The 21,190-nt window shown below is 38.4% G+C and overlaps 1 protein-coding gene across 5 annotated transcripts in view; it reads left to right on the forward strand.

Annotated features, from left to right (window-relative positions):
- ubr3 (ubiquitin protein ligase E3 component n-recognin 3) overlaps positions 1-21,190 on the forward strand; it is a 418,217-nt gene that overhangs the window by 232,622 nt on the left and 164,405 nt on the right. For all 5 annotated transcript variants that reach the window (XM_035408072.1, XM_035408075.1, XM_035408074.1 and 2 more), the window contains one exon: positions 18,437-18,882. In XM_035408072.1, coding sequence (XP_035263963.1) covers positions 18,437-18,882 — 446 coding nt within the window. The remainder of the gene's footprint in view (positions 1-18,436; positions 18,883-21,190) is intronic.

Consider the following 21,190-nt stretch of genomic DNA (forward strand, 5'->3'; position numbering starts at 1 on the left):
ACAAAATGATGTTGTTTGAAATGTACATACCTCAGTCCCTGAACAACACCAAACGTATTATTGCCTTCAGAAATGTAAAAAACATCAACCCTGACTTAGATGGAACTTTTAAATGAATGTCCTGTTCCTGACCCCGTCTCCATCCCTACTGATGAGCTAGTCTCTCATTATAATGATCTCCTCTCCACATATCTACAATCACTTGCCCCTCTTAAATATCACACTGTTTCCTTCACTCGCACTGTACCCTGGTACACACCTGAATTACGACTGATAAAGTCCCATGGCCGTTGCTTAGAACGTCTGACAAAGAGAACTGGTCTAGTTGTTCATGTTGAGGCCTATTCTGAACATCTAACAAATTACAAAAATGCCCTCTCAGCTGCCAGATCTTCTTACTATGCCAACGTCATTCACATAAGTAATGGCAATTCAAAAGTTCTCTTCTCTACTGTTAACAAATTGTTGCAGCCCCCTGACAATTTTCCACTCTGCATTTCCACTGATCTTTGCAATAAATTCCTTAGCTTCTTTCATACTAAAGTTGATGCAATCCACCAACAGCTCCTCCTTACTAGCACTGAACATGATGTCCTCTCTCCCACTTTGGAGCTAGTTCAGACAGGTTCTCTCACTCAGTTCCTCCCAGTCAATGATTCCACTCTATCTGAAGTCATTTCAAAATGCAGGTCAACCACATGTCAGCTAGACCCAATGCCCACCTCACTAGTCAAATCTTGCCTCCCTGCCCTCCTTCCCCTGTTGCTGGCTATTATCAACTCCTCTCTCACCTCTGGCACTGTACCTAGTAGCCTGAAGGTGGCAGCAGTCACACCTATTCGTAAAAAAAAACAGGAGCTGACCCTGAAAACCTTCACAATTTCAGACCCATTTCAAATTTGCCCTTTTTAGCCAAAACACTGGAGCGAATAGTTGCCATTCAGCTTCAGGACCATCTTTCCACCAATCAGTTACTTGAACCTTTTTGATCTGGTTTTCGCACAAAACATAGCACAGAGACTGCCTTGGTGAAAGTTATCAATAATCTTCTCCATGCAGCTGACAACAACCTCTTAAACATTTTAGTGCTACTGGATTTGAGTGCTGCTTTTGACACAGTCTGTCACAAAATTTTGCTTGAACGCTTGGCTAATCTTGGTATCACACATCTTGCACTTTCCTGGCTGAACTCATACCTCTCTGATAGGCAGCAATACATATCCATAAAGAATCACAGATCTGACTTTGCGTCACTAAGGGTGTTCCACAGGGTTCGGTGCTGGGTCCTCTCCTCTTCATTATTTATCTGCAACCACTGGGTCAGATCATGCGTCGTCATGGTGTTAGTTTTCACTGCTACGCTGATGACACACAGCTTTATATAAGTTCCAAACCCTCCTCTGCACTTCCTCCTCCATCTCTCATCAACTGTTTGCAGGACATTAGAATCTGGATGACCCGTAATTTCCTCAAACTGAACGGTGACAAATCTGAAGTAATGCTTATAGGGTCTAAATCCACACTATCCAAAACTCCAAACTTTTCCATTACTATTGACGGTTTCCCCATCCCACTTTCCACTCATGTGAAGAGCCTTGGTGTCATTCATGACTCCCCTCTCTCATTTGAACCTCATGTGAAACACATCACCAGATCTGCCTTTTTCCATCTCCGAAACATTTCAAAACTCAGGCCCACCCTGTCCTACTTGACAACAGAAACTCTAATCCGTGCCTTTGTAACATCTCGGCTGGATTGTTGTAACTCTATTCTCACTGGCATCCCAATCAGATCAATACGCAAACTTCAGTTAGTTCAAAATGCTGCAGCACGAATACTGACCCACACTAAAACATATGATCACATCTCTCCAATCCTGTACAAACTTCACTGGCTGCCAGTAAAATGTCGAATACAATTCAAAACCCTCCTGCTAACCTACAGGGCACTTCATGGTTTAGCTCCGGCCTATCTCACTGATCTTCTCCTGGACCACACACCCTCCTCTGCTAGACTTCTAACTGTCCCCACATCTCGCCACTCCACTCTTGGTGATCGGGCTTTCTCCTGTGCAGCACCCAAACTCTGGAACACACTCCCTCCCCACATCCGTAATGCTGAGACTCTCGCCACTTTTAAGAAACATTTAAAAACTCAGCTCTTCACACTAGCTTTTGCCTGAACAGGACATAGCTATCCACTCCCCCATGGCACTTTTATTTATTTTATTAATATTGTTTTATTATCTTTTTTTTTTTTTCAAACTGTTTTAATATCATGTATGTATCTGTAGTGTCTTGTCATTCTTCTGTCCATTCTAATACCATGTAAGGTGACCTTGAGTGTTCAAAAAGGCGCCTGATAAATAAAATGTATTATTATTATTATTATTAAAGTATATTTTTATGGGTTAATGCTGTCAGATTGTGCTAGTTACTTCACATTAACCTTGTATGGCGATCAGTAAAGGCTAACAGCACAGTACCACTTAATTCTTGTCACTTCTGTCACCACTGTAATGAACTAAAAAAAAAAAAGGCGACAAACTACCTTTTCTGTGAGAAATGTATTGTCGAGCTCACACGCATACACTGCTGGCGACATTCTAAAGCTCCGTTTTGCCCTAATGGCTATTTTGCATCCTGCGACTTGGGTTACAACAGTGAATATGTACGGATTCCTAAACGTGCTGATAGCGACCACCCTTTCTCATATTAACCTCAAATACGCAAGACAAGACACTTAAACAGTATGCTAGAAAATTTATGTCAAGTTCCATTCATTTATATGGGGTGGTCGATACACGTTGCCTTAGCAACCAAAAGCTAGCGCTGGACCACCTCTGACTTATTTGCCAGCACAGAAAAAAATTGCGAAAGTACTGAAAAAATAACCACTGGAGGATAACAAGGACATTTTTTACTACATAACTAGGTACAGGTTGTTACCGATATTTCGCCTATTTCATATATAGTTGCAAATCAGTTTACGTTTTCCTGTCTGTCGAACGAAGGTGGTCTCACTCTACCTGGCGGTCACAAAGTTTTAGTTGGTCTTGGTTGGTCACGATAATCCCGCCCCCAGCCCCTGACGTAAGCGATTCTTGGTTCTAGACCAGCCAAGTATTGGTGCCGCTTTGGAACCAGTTTTCCTGGCCGAGAGCCAGTTCTTTTGCGGTCAAATAGCGAAGAACTGGTTCGCGATTAAGTTGCAGAAGTTAAAAGGGGCAACAGAGTGATTGGAACCCTGAACCAAAAGGGCTACTACAGCATTTTGCAGTGCCATGCAATACCCTTTGGTCAATGCCTGGTGTGGCAAGATGAGTGCCATCCCTCTGAACTTCCAAAACACAGAAACACGGGAAACCACAAGTTCTTTCCGCACTTATGTGCTCTTTTATTTCAGCCAATCTGGCTTTTCATGACAGCTGTGACATTGGATCCGAGAGCCGCTCCTGTCACTCTCTCTCTCAGCCGACGCCAAACCACGCCCACCCTACCACACCTGGCTAGTCAGGGGTTCATTCTACAGCAAGATAATTACACAGAACGTACCTCCAGGCTATGTCAGAACTATCTTAGAAGAAAAGAACAAGACGGTAGGCCATGGAATCATGGAATGGCCAGCACAGTCTCCGGACTTAAACCCCATTAAGCTGGCTAGGGTTGAACTGGACATAAGGGTGAAAGAAAAGCAACCTACAAGTGCAACACATTTGTGAGAACTTCTGCAACAGTATTGGGAAGATCTTTCCGAACAATATTTGATTTCCATTGTAGAACGAAAGTGTGCCATAAATGTGTTCAGCTGTTATATTTGCAAAAGGTGGCTACTTTGATGAGTCAAAAAATTAGGATAAATTGTGTTAAACAGAAGAATTCAATGATTTTTTTTACTTGTACTATGCTTTAATTTCAGAGTACATTGAGACAACTGTGTAAATTTCAATAAAAACAGAAAAAATGGAGGTGTTCTAAAACTTTTGACCAGTAGTGTATTATACGTCATTAGGAAGCTTATACTGCCATCCATGGGCGTCGCTAGACCCCTTTTACTGGGGCACGTGCCCCAGTATTGATCTGCTGTGCCCCAGTAAAATCTCACGTTTGAGTTTTAACAAGCTCCTATATTTGGCAGTGGATTAATTTAGATTGATAATAACGGGGAAAGATTGGATTTTTTTTTAATCCACAATGTCAAAGCAACACAGTTTAAACCAAAATACAAGCTGAGACGCGCACCTTGCGGTCCAGGTCTGTACACCGCGGCGCGCACATTACTGTCTGTGCACGGCAGTGTGCATGTGCATGTTGTAGCCAGTGCACCGCGGTGCTCGCAGCAATCCGTGTATCAGCGCGCGAAACAAGAATCAGGATTGAGGAATGATAACATGACGGGATTTAAGTAAATTATTAAATAATACCCATGATCTTATTTTGATTTCGATTTGACTCAAACATTATTGACTCCTGTAGATGGACATCAGAAAATTCTTTTTTCTACATTTTTACCTTTACCAGTAGTAGTTGTTTCAGTTTCAGCATCAGCAGTATGGCAGTGGCAGTAATAGTGGGCTAAGCAAGGGCAGTTCATATAGCACATTGTATAGCACATTTCATACACGCAGCAGGCATTCAAGAAAGAAATTGTGTGATTTGAGTAATGGGGGGCCTGTGCCCCAGTAGAGCTTTATGTCTAGCAACACCCCTGCAGTGCCATCTACTGACCAAATTAATTGTCATAAAGCCAGATTGTATTAAAAAGGGCGACAACACCATAAACAACATGTGTGGTAATAAACACAGCTATTTTGGAAGGTACCCAGGCATCACAAATGCGCGTATATTTCACAAACGGATTATCCAAGACTATATGTGACCATCAGTCTCAAAAGGGACAACTCTACGTGTATTGGCATATCTTAGGGCTATTGTTGGGTTTATATTGTTGCTATGACAATACAAATTTTTAATGGTGAAAGAATATTTTTATGAATTCCCAGATAGACACTGTTGTCCAATGTGTCATGGGTGGCAAGTGTAGTTGCAGATGAGACTGCAGGGAGGTGCTTGTTAAATGAATGACCAGCGTGACAATGGTGGTGCTGCGAAAGTTTGTATGTAGTATAGTTGTCGTGTATTGCCCACTAATACAATTAGAACACAGAGTTTGTGTTTTTCATTCATAGTTTGGTTGCAGGAGCAATAAATGTCTGAGTTTAGCAATCTAGGCACGCCAGCGTACAAACCACAAGGGGGCTTGCATGAAGGGCTTCACAATGGAAATCGTTACAATTGGATTGAGGCCGTCAGGAGATACTTGACGCGTTCTCATAAAAATACTGTCCTCTAATTAGACAAAATGCTGAATTTCAGAGCTGATAGTTTCTCGCATATCCAGTGCTTTTCAAGTTTGGTGCAATTGCACATGTTGCACTACTGGCCTTGTGTTGGGAAAGTATTTTCAAATAATTAAATTAAATCAAACACTTTGTATTTAAAAATTCTGTATTTAAAATGTTTTTTAAGACATATTTGAAAGTAATTGAAAATACATGCAAATGTTCCTGAAATGTATTTTCAAATACATTTGTAATTTAAATACCCAGTATTTGTAAATGCTGAATTTCACATAATTTCTGAATAAGCATTTAAAAGTAATTAAATCCTTGAATTTTAAAAGTAATTAAAAAGTAATACTTTAAATATGTATTTGACCCAGGTCTTGTTTGAATCTGGTCGACTGGCCATTTGACACATCTCATCCCCATCTTTGCTGATCTTTTCTGTCCCACTCACACACATGCGCACACACACCCTAAAAATCACACATGCACGCCAACATACACACAGTATTGGTACACATATAGGCCTACCCCAGAGTCAAAACCACTATTATAATACAATGAAAATTATTTGCATGGCAGTTATGTTGTTTTTGGATTCAAATGTGTTTCGATATACGTCAGATCATGAAAAGAAAACAGAGCCTTGTCTACAGCATGCTAAGAGAGGCCTTTTGGATTTTTTCTTCAAATACAATGGATCCTCATGGTTTAAATTAGTCATTGGATTTAAGTTCATATCTGTAAACATGTAACTATGTACTATGTGGCTTTGTTGCTCTATTGGTTTGGTATTATGTCTCATTTGTTGATTTTCATTAGTGAAATGTATTCTACTTATAGCCGGTTCTACGGGGGTGCAAAAGCATGCAGTGCACCCTCAGTTAAAAATTTAGCTCACTGAGTTCAGTTTAGTTTAAATAATGTAGCAGTCGACTCCATTGAGAGACCAGGCGGTCTGGGATAGCACTCATGTTTCTTCGTTACTGAAAGAATTTTGTACCTTTTAAGGCATACTGAGCAGGATTTTTACCTTGAAAATATTATAAAATAATTATTTTCCTTGATCGTGATGGCTGAAGTTCACGAAGTGGTGAAAAGCGATGCAGGCGTGTTTTCTGTTAGACCAGTAAATAACGTTACCTCTAGCTCTCCAGGTAGATGCTAGCTAGATGGTCGAAGTCAGGCACTCAGTCTGAGTGGAGGAGGAGCCTACTTTGATTTTAAACACAGGAGTGCAGCAGGCTAAAAAATCGTGCATAGTATGTTTTAAAGTTACTTAGTAATAAAAGGCTCCTTTTGTTTGCATTTTAATAAATAAATTGTGTCATTGGGGGAGTGTGATTCTCATTGTAGATTAGCTTTGAATTTGTTAAAACATGCACAAGAAAGTGATATGTGTCTGGTTAGCTAACATTAAGTCATTTATTTATTACATTACATTACATTTATTTGGCAGACGCTTTTATCCAAAGCGACGTACAAGAAGTGAATATTATGGTCATCGGACAACTACAAAACACAGGTTCAATAAGGTACCATACTAATTTCGTACAGCTGCTTATAGCCAAGAACACAGTTAAGTTCACGCAGTGAACATTATTCTGAGCTAACTTTTATCCAGCCAAAACTATGGAGAAGAACAAGCTACAATATTAGGACAAATACAAAATTCTAAAAGTGCTGGAATGGGGGAACGTGTAACGTGTGTCATGAGAGGGAGGATTTCAAGTGACATGATTCACAGAGTGGTGGCACTTAGTCCAGGTATAGACTGAAGATATGCTTCTTCAGACCACGGCGGAAGATGGGTAGTGAGGGAGAGGTTTGAAGAGGGACAGGGAGTTCGTTCCGCCACTGGGGAGCTAGTGTGGAGAAGCTCCGTGATTTATTAAAACTGAACAATGTATTTAAGCTCATAGCAACTCAGCGTGAACATTTCTCTTACAAATTATCATGAAAAAATGTGTAGCTAAATCAGATGTTATTTTAAGAGGGTCTGAGCATGAAAACAGTGATGTAAGCCAATGTCTGGCATTTCCCATAGGTGACATAGCCTAATTTATGTTTTATCATGACGTACTATGCCGAAGTACTAAACTGTAGCTGTGCTTAACAACTTCCTGTGTCATGTAATTGGTAGCTTAGTTAACTACATTTTCAGAGGAGCTTCCCCAACACCGATAATTTCACTGTATTTAAACAGTATATTAAGATGGATTGTAAAACTTTAACGGATACTTTTAAATTGGATTTTTGTTGAAACTTGCTTTTTAAATTAAAAAGTAGGCCTGTTTCATATAAAAATGCTGTTGCCCTGTGCTTATTTAGTTATTTTCATACTATACTTTAAAAAATCACCAGAATGCAGGAGAAAATGTCCTTGAAACAAAGATTTTTCTGGGGAGGACCCTACTTCTCAGGTCTTAAGGTTGCCAAGTATGCACTTATAAACAATACATATATATTTGAATAATTAGGGGGCCTCCTGGTGATTATGGGGCTCTAAGCAGGGGCTCATTGGTTGCGACTGGCTCTGCTACTCGTGCACCTCTATCTACTGTATTTCTAATGCACACTCAGTGAGTTCTGTTTTTTGATCTGGAACCGGGCCTGGTTTTTGGTCTCATTGAAATAAGTATTGTTTTCTGTCGTGGAAGGTTACATAGCTTACTCCTGTTGGCACTTAATAGTACAGTGCTTCTCTACTGCTGTGCAAGCATTATATTCTGAGATGATGAGTTATGTCTGGCCACTAGTGTCATTGTTGCTGTTTTGTAATGCAGCACATGTATTTATGTGTATGTATATATACGTGTGTATATAGCCATTTCTTTTTTCCCTGTGTCTGTCCTCTTTTGTTAGTTAAGCGTGGATCTCTGAATCCCCGGACCAGATCGTCAAGTGGTAAATGCGTCCTAGTGGCATGTTGTAGACTTGATTGATTGATTGATTGATTGATTTATTTCACATTGACTGATTGTAAAGATAGCAATTTTTAATCGACTGATAGCAAAATGACTGCTATAATTTCCAATTGACTGATTGTAAAGTGACTGATATGATTCACGTATGTTTACTTGTATATTTACGCCATTTTAGGCGTTCTATTCTACAAGGAATTAACCTAATGAAGTGACAGTGACGGCATCGTTCACATCCTAACTTACAATTAAACAAGTCTTTAATGTCTTAAAGTCTTGTTTTTCTTCTTTTTTAAGTATGCAGTTCAAGAAATACCAGCTATGGCTGACATTCACACTGTTTGATTTGTATCTTGCCAGACCGGCACCTTGTGATAGCACACTGTGCACAAGGCTCTTTTTTTATTTTTTCCTGATCTTAGGTATATCAGAACACATGTGAACCTAAAAACAACATGACAAGTATTCAAACGTCTGAGATATAACTAATAAAGGTCTTCTAAACATCAGAAAATAGTGCAAGATGAATAATTGCGCTTACTTCCCGAAAATTCCAAGGCATTCTTTATTAAGTAATTAAGGAGGAAAATGTCATTAAAAGCCTTAATTAATTGGAATATCGAAACATACAACAACATACACACAATGCCAGTGTGTTTCTACCAACAGGTCTTCATCAGTGTGTGTACAAGGTATCTGAGGTATATCAAAACACATTTGAATCCAAAAACAACATAATTGTTTTAATTTCCATGCAAAAAAATTATAAGTATTATTATGATTAGTGCTTTTGACTCTGGGGTATTGTGTACCAATACTGTGTGTATGTCTGTACATGTATGCATGTGATTTTTTTGTGCGTTTGGGGGCGGTTGTAAGAGTGCGTCTGTGCCAAACTGAAGGCAACATTCCTGGGTATATTTCCAAAGGGCTGTTCTCCAAGAAGAAGAGAGAACAAAGATCTTGGGTGCATTCCCACCGCTTAGATTAAATTGATATCTGGAATCACACGTTCTCAATGTGAGTACATTCCAATCGCTTATTTTATTCGTCCTTTGTCCTTGACTGACCCGAAAATTGATCAGAGTGCACCATCTTCGAGAACGTTTTAATCTGTTAAAGGCTCCTTCAAGGAGCTAGGAGCTGAGAAGCTGCTGCAGAATTCTTGAGCAAGGAAACACAAGTGTATCCTTTGTGGAAGTTTTTCTTTGGAACGTGTGACATATAATGATTGACCTGTGTATCCAATTTTCCCCATCTGCCATGTCTGTAAATGACATGGCTTCAAACTGAAACATGAAAGAGTAAGGATGTTCCAATTGCCTTATACACATTTCCTTGATAGCTCTGTCCCCGCATTCTTTTCTTTCTTACCTTTCTTGCATTCCCTGATGGGTGGAGCTAGCTAGGAGCAAGGAAAGGAAGCAAGAAGATAAAATAGGCAAATGGAATGAGCCAATGTTGACGACGTGTGATTCCAGACATCAATTTCACGTATTTTTGACCCGTTTGGCCTTCAATTCTAGGAAAGGAGATAAGGAAAGGAGAAAAAATCACTGTGTGCTTACTGAGTTCAATGTGTAGGAAAGGAAAAAACTAGAAACTTAAGTGTTTTATGACTAGTTCATAATCAAGAGCTTTAGCTTTGGACTTGATATTCCAGGAGGACCAAGACATTGAAGAACCAGTTGCTCAAGGTTCTTTGAATTTTGGGCCTACACTTGTGGAATCTTTTTTTTCAAGAGACACTCTATGGGACTTTTGAAACAGACTACAAGGGAAACCTAAGGACAATTTAGGCACGTTTGGAGCTAAACTTGTATTACCATGATTCCGTTTATCTTTAATATATTCTGTATATGACACTTGTTCCCTCCCTACTATCTTACGGTAGGATTAGCTTAGTGAGGCTAGTGCTGTTATATTGTAAAGGACATAGTGTAAGTTATTACAGTAACCGTTCTATTACATTAACTGTTTTTATTACATTAACCGTTGTTCCACCCCCGAAAGTGTGCACATTTTTTGATACTCAAATTCATGACTGCCTTGGCTTGTGTATTGTTAAGTGCTCTTTTCTTGATTTTCCTCCTCAGCTGTTCAGACTAATTTTCCTAGGTGCTTTTTCCCACGGCGCGCAGGAACTGGCGCCGTAGGCTATGCGTGGCAAGTTGTGGTTACTCACTCACTCACGGACAACCTTTGAGGGAGGTTTGGTGGGACGCATGCGCAGGTAGTGCTTCATTTAGAAGGATGTATGCGCAGGTGGTACTGCACAACATTTTTAAGCACAGCTTTATCGCCTAACGTTACTTTAGTTAACCCTAACATGTTCGCGTTTCGCCTACTTTAGCTAACCTAGTTAGTGCGTACGGATCGCCTACTTTAGTTAACCTAGCTAGCGCATGAGTAGGAGCTAAGGACACACAGCTACAACCATTGATACAGATGTATGGACACATGGAGGACAACAAATAACGTTACAGAGGTGAGGATGTGCCATAGCTAGCTAGCTATGTAGTACGGAGGGCAAAACGGAGTTTTAGAATGTTGCCAGCAGTGTATGCGTGTGAGCTCCACAAAACATTTCTCATAGAAAAGGTAGTTTGTAGCCTTTTTTAGTTCATTACAGTGGTGGTACAAGTGACAAGAAGTAAGTGGTACTGTCCTGTTAGCCTTTATTGATCGCCGTACAAACTTCATGTAAAGTAGCTAGCACAATCTGATAGCACTAACCCATAAAAATGTACTGTGAATGGTACTTGCTCAATCGAATGGTAAATGCTAAAAACATTTGATTACAGTCAGCGGCACCAACATTTTCTGTCACACCCTCAATAAAAGGCAAAACTCCCAGTAGAAGATTGAATTAAATCTTTTAATTAAATCTTTAACTTTTAATATATTTTCTGAAAAGTTATTGATTCCGCTTGGCCACAGTGAGTGAAACTAGGCGATCTGAGCTTATAGTTTCTATGTAAATTACGTCAAAAGGATTCAGCCTTGTTGTTTGCTACCTAAACTTCACAGCACAGTCATCGCCGTTATCATGATTGTAGCATGAAAAGTGTCTATTTTCAACCAACTGTCATATAGGAGTGCATACAATCAACCAAAAAATATAATTCGGCAAGTTGCGCCGTGGGTCTGGACGGTTTCGTGCTTGTTCTTACTCTGATCACATTTGTCGATTGCATGGTTGACTGATTAATAGATATTTCTTAGTGTCTGTTGTGCGTTGTTTGTTTAATAATGTCTTGTTACTAAGTGCCATGCCAGGCTATTGCTGTCCCTGTGATGTGCATTTACATGATTGAGTACCTGAGGGTATTTTGGTAGAATACTGTACTCATTTGCCTTTTGAATGTTGGATTGGTGTATGCAAGGACAGCAGAAACACTATGTGTATGCTTCCATCCAACAACATGATAACATTTGTATTTGGAATGGGGGAACAGAAGTAAAGATGAAGGGGAGATGCGGATCTTTGTTATTCAACAAAATGCCTGTGATTGTGTCGTGAAATGCATTGAAATGCATGTTTTATTGTGCACAAGACATTACCATTGTTTCATTCCCATTTAATTCTTACTTTTTCCACTAATCTCATTTTTTAAAATGCAATTGGACAACTTTAAAGAAAAAACTTTTTTTTTAAATTAATGGAGATAAGTTGATATTATACAGTACACAAAGGGAGACATTTGTGATTCAAGAATGCTCTGTGACAATTTTCCCTGGTATGTTATGGTATGTATCCCTGGTATGTATTTTTTTATTTATTATATTTTTGTCATGATTAATGTGTGACAACTCCTGACACACCCCTGGGAGGTACAGAGTAGCTGGACACAGTGAGATATGGGGGAGATATGGCTGTTGCATTCTGGTTTTTTTCAACCCAGATTTGTTTGCCTATGAAATATGCCCAGATTACCCTTAATTCCCCCTCAGACCGAGCCCTGTCACAGAATCGAAAATACACAGCTGGAAAAAACTATTTTATCATGAAACTTCTAAGTTTTTGAACAGGAGGAACATTGCCACCCTGCTTAAAAATATAAGAAATATAATATGGCATTGTCATTGTCATTATTTGATAACTAATTTACTATGATTTAAATTGTAAGACAGAAGCGGCTAGAAATATATCATTGATTTACTGCCTCTGTTTCTATCTACTGAAAACAGATAAGATTTCATCATTGCTGTGTAAGTATTACTGCTCAAAATATTTAGGTTATGTATGTTATTTTTTAAATTGAGTGTCTTTAAATAGGTTAGTGGTATTTTATAATGAGGATATTTCACACTGTAATGCAAGCGTTAGTTAGTAGTGTAATAGTTTTTGTGATGCATGCAACAGTGATGATCGTGAGAGTTGGAACATTGCCAAAATATGACAGTTGATTTGTAGTGAAATACGTGAATATGTTGTGATTTAGAGCAATGCATAATTTAGGCTAGACATTTTGGGTAGATTTGGAGACGCTGGGTACACTGCTTAGTTTTTGCTTCATAGATCTTTAGTAGTTCTACATATTCACCCTTAGATTTTATGAACTTGTGGTCAAGACGTTTTTGATCCAGGACATGTATACTTTAACCTGCTGTATATATGCGATCTCTTAGTATTTCATTGCAAACTAAAAAAGAACAATTGCATTTGTGGCACTTTATTTCTTCCAAAATTATGAATATAAAGTAATCTAAGTCAGTATTGTAAATGGTACAAATGTCTTGCTTCATTTAAGCCATTTTTCAAGTATCTGTGGTGTTCACATCTGGAGTTATAAAGTGCGCAAAGGGGTTAACCAAAGGCTACATGTCATATTCACTCAGTCTGATGTCAGAATTAAACCAGTGAGTGAAACCAGTCCAGCCAAATAATTCTGACAGGAGAGAAAACCATTTAAGTTATGAACACTGCCTACATTGCAGTCTCAATTGTTATTCAAAAACTGAGCACCACATCAGGAGCAAAATATAGGCTATAATATGAAACTAATCTTAATTAGTTGAATGTAGCATTCTTTCAAATTAATTAAATTTTAAGACATTGTCCATCATTTTATCTCTGTATTTTGATTGCAAGATTTGAGCAATCAGCACGATCAGCAACATGTCACTCACTCCTGCTCTTAACCCTACAGTCCTAGCATGCATCTTTAGTTTTATTGGTGCTTTTGATAAAATTATTTAGGTTGCCATTATGAATGTACTTCAGGCCTGCTGGTTAGCTTTGGCACTGTTTTTGTTCTGGTGCATGGATGAGCCCCATAGTCCAGGATCGAATCATGTCTGAGCCAGTGGTGACTGTGGCCAGTAATCCCACAGGATGACGCATAATTTCTTGTGGCAAAGCATGAGTGGTGGTAGAATTGCCCAGGTCTAGAGAGGGATCACATTTTGCATTTGAAATTCTCTTTACGTACACCTGAAAATGCTTTCAGCTCAATGGAACTAATGCATTGACTTTTTTAGCCTATGTACAAACAAAATTATTTACTTATGGATCAGACGGGGATTTTGTTGACGTTATCTCTATTACTGTAGTATTATCAGTTGTTTGACTTGTTGAGTTATTGGATTCTAAAATATCATGATCGTCAACCTGGGGTGTCAATATCAGCCCTCCTTTGGGGGAAGGAATTGCCTTGTATTTCTTATGCTATCACTTGTGGTTTTACTGATCGAGACAGGGTTTTTTCAGTCAAAGTGTGAAGAGTTTAAGCTTTACAATGGTATATGGGTTATGACGCTGCACCTTGAATCAATGGTCGATAATAGCAATAATTTAAGATGATGTTATTGTTAGATGGTGGCGTCTAATTTCATGGCTACTGGACTTCATGGGTTTAAAGTACCTCCACTTTACATTTTGCACAGTTTGGTAAAGTGGGCTTCAGATTATTGCCAAATGAGCTTTAATTTAGAACTGGGTGGTCCCTTTGCAGAAAGAAAAGACCCCAACTCCTCTGCCATCTCCTTACTGCAGCAGCAGCAAACACATATTAGAGGCTAGTAAGAAAGCCTGGTTGGTGTGCAACTTGAGGCTACTTATTTAATCACTGATATTCTGAATAATGTCTCAAAAAACAGAACAATTTCTGAGTAAATACCTCATGTTTAGAAGTAGGATATGGAGGCATTCGATGCTGGCATTTCAATATAGGAAACAGATACTGCCATTAAACATATTAATACTGGTAACAACTGCTTTTAAATCATTATAGTCAGGTCTTTAAGGATGTTCCATTTGCTGATTTTGCTTATCTTGCACCAATAACATTACTACCAAAAAGATGAAGATTTAACTCAATGCATAGCTGTCATCTGCTATCACTCTTAAATTGTGATGTAAAAGATTTCAGCAAACTGACAAGTCATTATTAGTGATGTAATCCGGATTAAATGGGTTTTTATACGAAAGAGATTAAGCTCTGATTACATTCAATGCCTGGATGTGAAATGGGGCCTGGGGAAGTCATCTATACCATCTGTTGCCCTGGCATTAGATGCATAGAAGGTTTTTGACTGGGTGGAGTGACCATATTTATTTAGAATCTTAGAATTGTTATCTTGGCTCAATATTCATCAGATGGGCCAAAATCTTGTATAAGGGTGCTTCTGCAATGGTAACCACAAATTGGTACATCACTGAATGATTTAGGCTGCACAGAAAGTTTGTTTTCGCTCTAGAGCCATTAGCTATAGCCATTAGAGAAGCCAGTAATATCAAGAGTATAAAATATCCTTATATGCTTATGATATTATGCTTTAAAAATCTGAACCAGAACTGTCTATAGAAAATGCGCACTAACTGGTCGAGAATTTTCTACCTCTTGTAGGTATAACGTTTATTTGGAAAAGACAGAAGACGGAAGCACATTGGCTAGCAGGTGCCGAAACTCAATTTCACAGCCAAAGGTTTGGTGTCAAGATAGCGGAAAAGGTTATTAAATATTTTGGCATAGTCCCCCCCCCCACCCCCAAATCTGAAATAATGCACACCAAATCTTCTGTCTATTATTAATAAAATGAAAAGTGAGTTTGAAAGGTGGAAAGGGTTGAAGTTGTCTATATAGGGCAAGATTGTTTCAGTTAAGATCATGGCACCATCAGACCTTTCTTCTATGTACTTAACATGCTTTACATAAACTGGTTAATAATATTATCAAGAATTATAAAGTGAGCTCCATGATGTTTAGGACAAAAACATATTTTTTCTTGATTTGGCTCTGTATTCATCAATTTTAGGTTTGTAATGAAACTATTCACATATGGTTAAAGTGCATATTCTCAGCTTTTATTTTAGGATATTTTTAATACATTTTAGTTTTAACATTAAGAGGCTTACCAGGCTTTTTCTGAATTCCGAGCTCCCCAATGCTCTCTTTCTTATTATTGATGCTCCAAACAGTTGATTTTGGTTAGCCTAAGGTTTGGCCTAGGTCTATGACTGTTTTATTCTTATTTCTCAGCCTCATAATGGCTTCCTTGTCTTTCATTCACAACTCTGGTACTCATGTTGACAAATGCCAATAACAGACTCCAAAGGCAATCAAAAGGTCAGAATCAAAACTAGATACTGAATGTTCTCTTATACCTGCACTAAGTGCTTTATGTTCTACATGGTGAAACCAAAATGTTTAAAAATACCCTTAAATAAAATGAAATTAAAGTACAGAGCCAAGTCAAGAAGAAAAAAGTCTTTGTCCCAAACATTATAGAGCTCACTGTATTTGGAATGGTAAGAAGGCAAGGTTCCATTTACCAATATTACAAGCATCTAAAGAAAATGGAGGCTATAATATCCCTAACTTGGAATGGTATCACCATTCACCTTTAAAAAAACTATTTGGCTGTACTAAAACCCAAGGAAGTCTCTCCTAACAGGCTAGATATTGAAAGGCACTTTTACCACACTCTTACCACGTTTCCTCAGGGACATATGGTATGTAATCCCTGAAGGCATAAATTTAACATATCCAGGTTTAAACTTTATACAATTTATTTGGAAAAAACATTTGAAAAAATACGGGATTTTCTCTGGATGCCTATATGGGGAAACGTGTATTAAGTTTGCGCTCAATCAAAGGGCATGACTGGCAGAAAATTCAGATTGTAACCACTGAGCAGCTTTACAATGCAGATGCCCTTATGGGTACTTAACCCTTTAAGTATCTACAGAATTATGTAGGTACTTAAAGTGTTCATTTTGTATGACAACAATTAAGTTTCAGGTCACAATAATGGCACTTTTGGACCAGATTTCCTTTGCTTTAGTACTATAGAACAGCCAAAACTGGTTCCAATGGACAAGCAACAGAGATGACACAGAGGCTATAAGCATAATTTTTGGCAAGGGGCTTGGTTAATTCAGTGTTTCTTGTAGTTTGTTAACCATTAATTTAAAGAATACTTGTGGAGTTAAACAGATACGGGGTCAAATTTTCAGAAGATCATTAATTGTACACTCATTAGTAGCTTTTATTTAATTTTAGAATTGAAAAAAACATTTTATTGAACCCACTTGTAATTCTGCAACCTTCCCTCAGTCTTTGAGCACTGGTTGGGATCATGATTTTATATGAACAAGATCATATATATTTGGGGGTCCACAGTATTGAGTGGACACACCCAATCCCCTCTTGCTCCCTGCAGTAGCGATGGGTCTGCATAGTACATAGGCAAACTCTGCCCCATGACACATATTTGGCTCTCCTTCACTTAAGCACTGGTTATGTGTCCATGAATAGATGTGCTTAACTGGCAGAGGTGGACTTATTTGACCTAAGTGTTTTTAAGTTGTCTACTCATAATAGTTTTTGAAGGCTTGCTACTGGTGAAAGTCAACATACACACTTGAAAGCAATTAATTTATTTTTTCTGTTTCTGGTTATTTTATATTTGGTAAGTTAGCCTGTGTACCTTCACCACCACCAGCAGTTTAATCTCTAGAGAGGCAGATCTTTATCAGTAGTGCTGAATAAATACACCGGGGAAATAGAATTGAAGGTGTTGAAAGTTTGGTATAGAAAACACTAAACATTTTAATTGCACTAGTGCCATAATAACCACAATGCACAGAGCAGTGGTTCACTGGGAAACCTTTTAACAAACCTTTTTGGACATAGTTGCCAACAGAAAGACATATGCACAGAAATGATATGACTATATTGGTAGCCAGATTAATAACTATACTGAGGTTGCTGTGGAGGGTTGTCATTCCTGTTGTCTACCATAGTGTTTTAAGATTATTAATCCAATTCAACTTTGTTGTACTTGCAATACATTTTTTCTGTCATTAGAGGACAGCAGAAGGACAAGTGTGAGGAACCCAAAAATGAATGTGACCCAGTGAAGCTAGCAGTATGTAATCACCATGAAATAACCTGAAAAGCTATTGTCCAGGGAAAGTTTTTCCAGTTAGCCTATATTTCATTGTCCTCTGATATAGAAAAATATAATGCAATAATGACAGGGCTTAGTTTGCTCATATGACAAGATTATTGAGATAAGATGTAGAACTGTGAGATTTGTGGGCACTGTGGACACCTTTATTGAGGCAGCTGAAGACTCACCTATGCAGACTGGCTTTCAGTTACATTCTCTGTTTGGTCTTTCTTTTTGTGTTTCTGTTTTTATTTTATGCCTCTCTGAAGCACTTAGCAAATTTGTGCTTGAAAGGTGCTATACAGTAAATAAACTTTTACTTTCTTAATGTTGATTGTCTGAGCATATAAATAATAAATAAATAATAAATAGTATATTTCACAGAATGATGTAGTTATGCAAATGCCCAGTCAGCTGCGTCCAACATAAGTTAATATTTATTGGATACCTAAAATGCATGAAATACAAACTTAAGTTTGGACCACATTATGTTTACTGATATAGTGTGTACTTGTTATAACCAGGGCTTTATTTTCAATTAATTATTATTATGTATGCCTTCAGAAATACATGTTGCATGATAACAGTTTAAAAAATATTTTTTCAGAGATCAGTGCTGGACTCTTCTGTTCACTTAATGATTGTGCATGGTCAGGAACAATTTCTGCAAGTGGTTTGCACATAATGTTTGGATTAATGCTGCTGATGGGGGAGGTCCCTGCGACTGTGTTGCCCTGATCTCTCACTTTGCTTGCCATTTCTGTCAAAGAATCTGCGGGAGGCACAGGTGTTCAGCCTCGTTGCAGAGCGCCGGAGGAAGTTTCAGGAGATCATCAACCGAAGTAGTGGGGAGGCCAGCCAGGCAACGCGGCCCAAGTCCTCTGCTTCCCGCTGGGCCCCTCCTGGGACACCACTTCAGCTGGTCACTGAGATTCTGGAAGTGCGGGAGAGCATGCTGTCCCTGCTCATTAAGCTGCATCACAAGCTCTCCAACAAGCAGAACTCTCTCTCGCCAGAATGGCTGGACAGCACCGACATCTCTCACTGTGTCCACGGGGATGGTGTCACTGCCATTGAGCGCATCCTCATCAAGGCCTCTGCCTGCAGCCGCCAGAGCAAGCGCAGCATTCAGGAGATCTGCATGAAGATTTCCCCGCCTGTGCCACCAAAGAAGAGCAATCCCACAGATAAGAAGGCCTTGGACAAAGAGGAAAGGTTAGTGCTACGATTTAAGTTGGAAAACAGTGTCTCAGGTGAACACTTTCTGTGTTTGCAATATTCATATGAGGGTTACAGAAACCTAGCTATAATTATTGTAGTCACAAGGAATTTACTTTGTGAGTATTTGCAATCTAAACTGAATCTGCAGTATTCTTTAGATGTAAGAATGTTTTCCCTCCATGCAACTTTTGGTGATGCTTAAAAGAAAATGCTGTATAATATCTGTCCAAACCATAAGTGGCCATAACCTTGGCATTGCTATTGCCATGCTGCTAATTGGCAGGGTAGCCAAATAAATTAAATAAATAAAAATAAATATGGTACAATATGCCGATAAATACTGCAAAGCATTCAATTATTTTGACTTCATTAGTTCTGGAATAGGGATGTGGCGGTATGCAAATTTCACGGTATGATAATCGTACTGCTCAATATCATGATTTTCGGTATATCACGGTATCAGGTTTTAAGCTAAAAAAATAAATAAATCACAGTTTACAACTCGATCTGTTTATTTATGGCTCTGCGGATTGTTGTTATGATTAATTGCAAAGTTGCTGTGGAATATAGCTATATTGCGCCGAATAAATACTACTGCCTGATTGTATCCCCGCCGTCCAGTTTCCACTTAATGCTGCATGATTAATGAACAGAAAGTTACCAGGTTGGCTAAATTAGTGCCAACGTTTCTCTGCTGTTCCCGACTACGGTCTGAAACACTGCCAAAGAGGTGGTGGCATTAACCCCTAGGACTCAAAATGGTTTTTGGCCTTTTTTCACTATCTTAATTTTTTTCAGTTTTTTACATGGTAATTAAGAAGAAGCCCCAAGTAGGCTATTACATACCAGTTTTATCATAAGTCTCTTGACAACCCAAATCTACCAAAAATTCTACTTCTATGAGTTACATCATCAAAAATAGCAGTTCAAAGCAAAAAAATTAATTTACGTTTTATGAAAAAATGTTTTTTGTAATGTATTTCCAAAAGTACATTTCTCACCACAATGAAAACACCCTGCAATGTGAATCCAGGGTGTATATAGTACCCACACCAAATATCATGTCAATTGAACTTGCCATTGCTTTACAATGTGGCATTATGTAAATGAAGAGCCTGGCACCTGAGCCTTGCACCAGAAAGGACACTAGACCTAAAAATGTTGATAGAGATATGTTTTTATTCCAAAAGCACAATTGAAATACTATATATATATATATATATATAACTAATGCCCAAGAACTATATACCATAAATGAAACATTTTTATTTATGGTATAAACATTTTTTTTGTTTTGAACAATAGTAAACTACAAAGAAAACAAAAATATTACTTTATTATTACTATATTATTTTCACTGCTGTTGGAGTTACGGGGGAGGGGAGGATTCAGGGGGAGTTCATTGAAGAGCTGAGGGGATTGGAGGCGGGGCAGTGCATTGATGTGCTGATAGCATTTCCCTGAGGAAAAAAAGGCGTCGGACACATTCCAATCCATTGCTCAGCTTAGCAGAGAATGCACATTTCAGAGCGCCTCAGAGACAGATAGAATAATAATACATATTTCAAATAATAAATACGACATTGAAAGAAAATGAAATATCAACTCGCCATCCCTGCTACCCGCAGAGTACCGTATTATTTATTTAGACATTGGCAGACTACAGCATAAATTGCGTCTTTTGTTTATTTTTAGTATTAGTAATTGCAGTGAGAAACTGCAGTTGTAGACACAAAAAGTGTGTTACATTATGGTGGCAACAGAACGATGTGGATTATATATATATTCACCGTCATTGTTTTATTATACCAACGTGTTTTCGCGTGTTTGCAGAAAACGCAAATCCTATCAATAGCAATTAGCAATTTCTCAGCATAATGACGGATTCAAAGACTAAACAAACTCACCCGATATTGCTCCCCAAATGTGGGCGTGATTTGTTGACATAGTTAAAGCACCATATATTGCACCCGAATGGCTACAGATACATGCTACTCAAAGTTCAGACCCTCCCCTCATTGATAAAATAAAGGAAAATGAGTCAGCTTCGGAAATTACAGAGATCTTCGTTGACGACAAACAAAAATTTATTGTAGTGAGTTGTGACGCCAAAAGGGTCCATAAGGTTAAATGACACTAGCAGACTCCCCAGGTCCAGTATTATATTATTTAATATGGGTTATTTAGATGTTTTATTATTAGTTGAAAAAAAAATTCCCGGCATGAAAATAGCTTTTGTCACGTGATTTACTATTATGGTATTACGTTACGTTTATGATAGTACTATTTCATATTTGAATTT

This window comes from Anguilla anguilla, chromosome 3, assembly GCF_013347855.1.
Source record: "Anguilla anguilla isolate fAngAng1 chromosome 3, fAngAng1.pri, whole genome shotgun sequence".
NCBI classification, from domain to species: domain Eukaryota; kingdom Metazoa; phylum Chordata; class Actinopteri; order Anguilliformes; family Anguillidae; genus Anguilla; species Anguilla anguilla.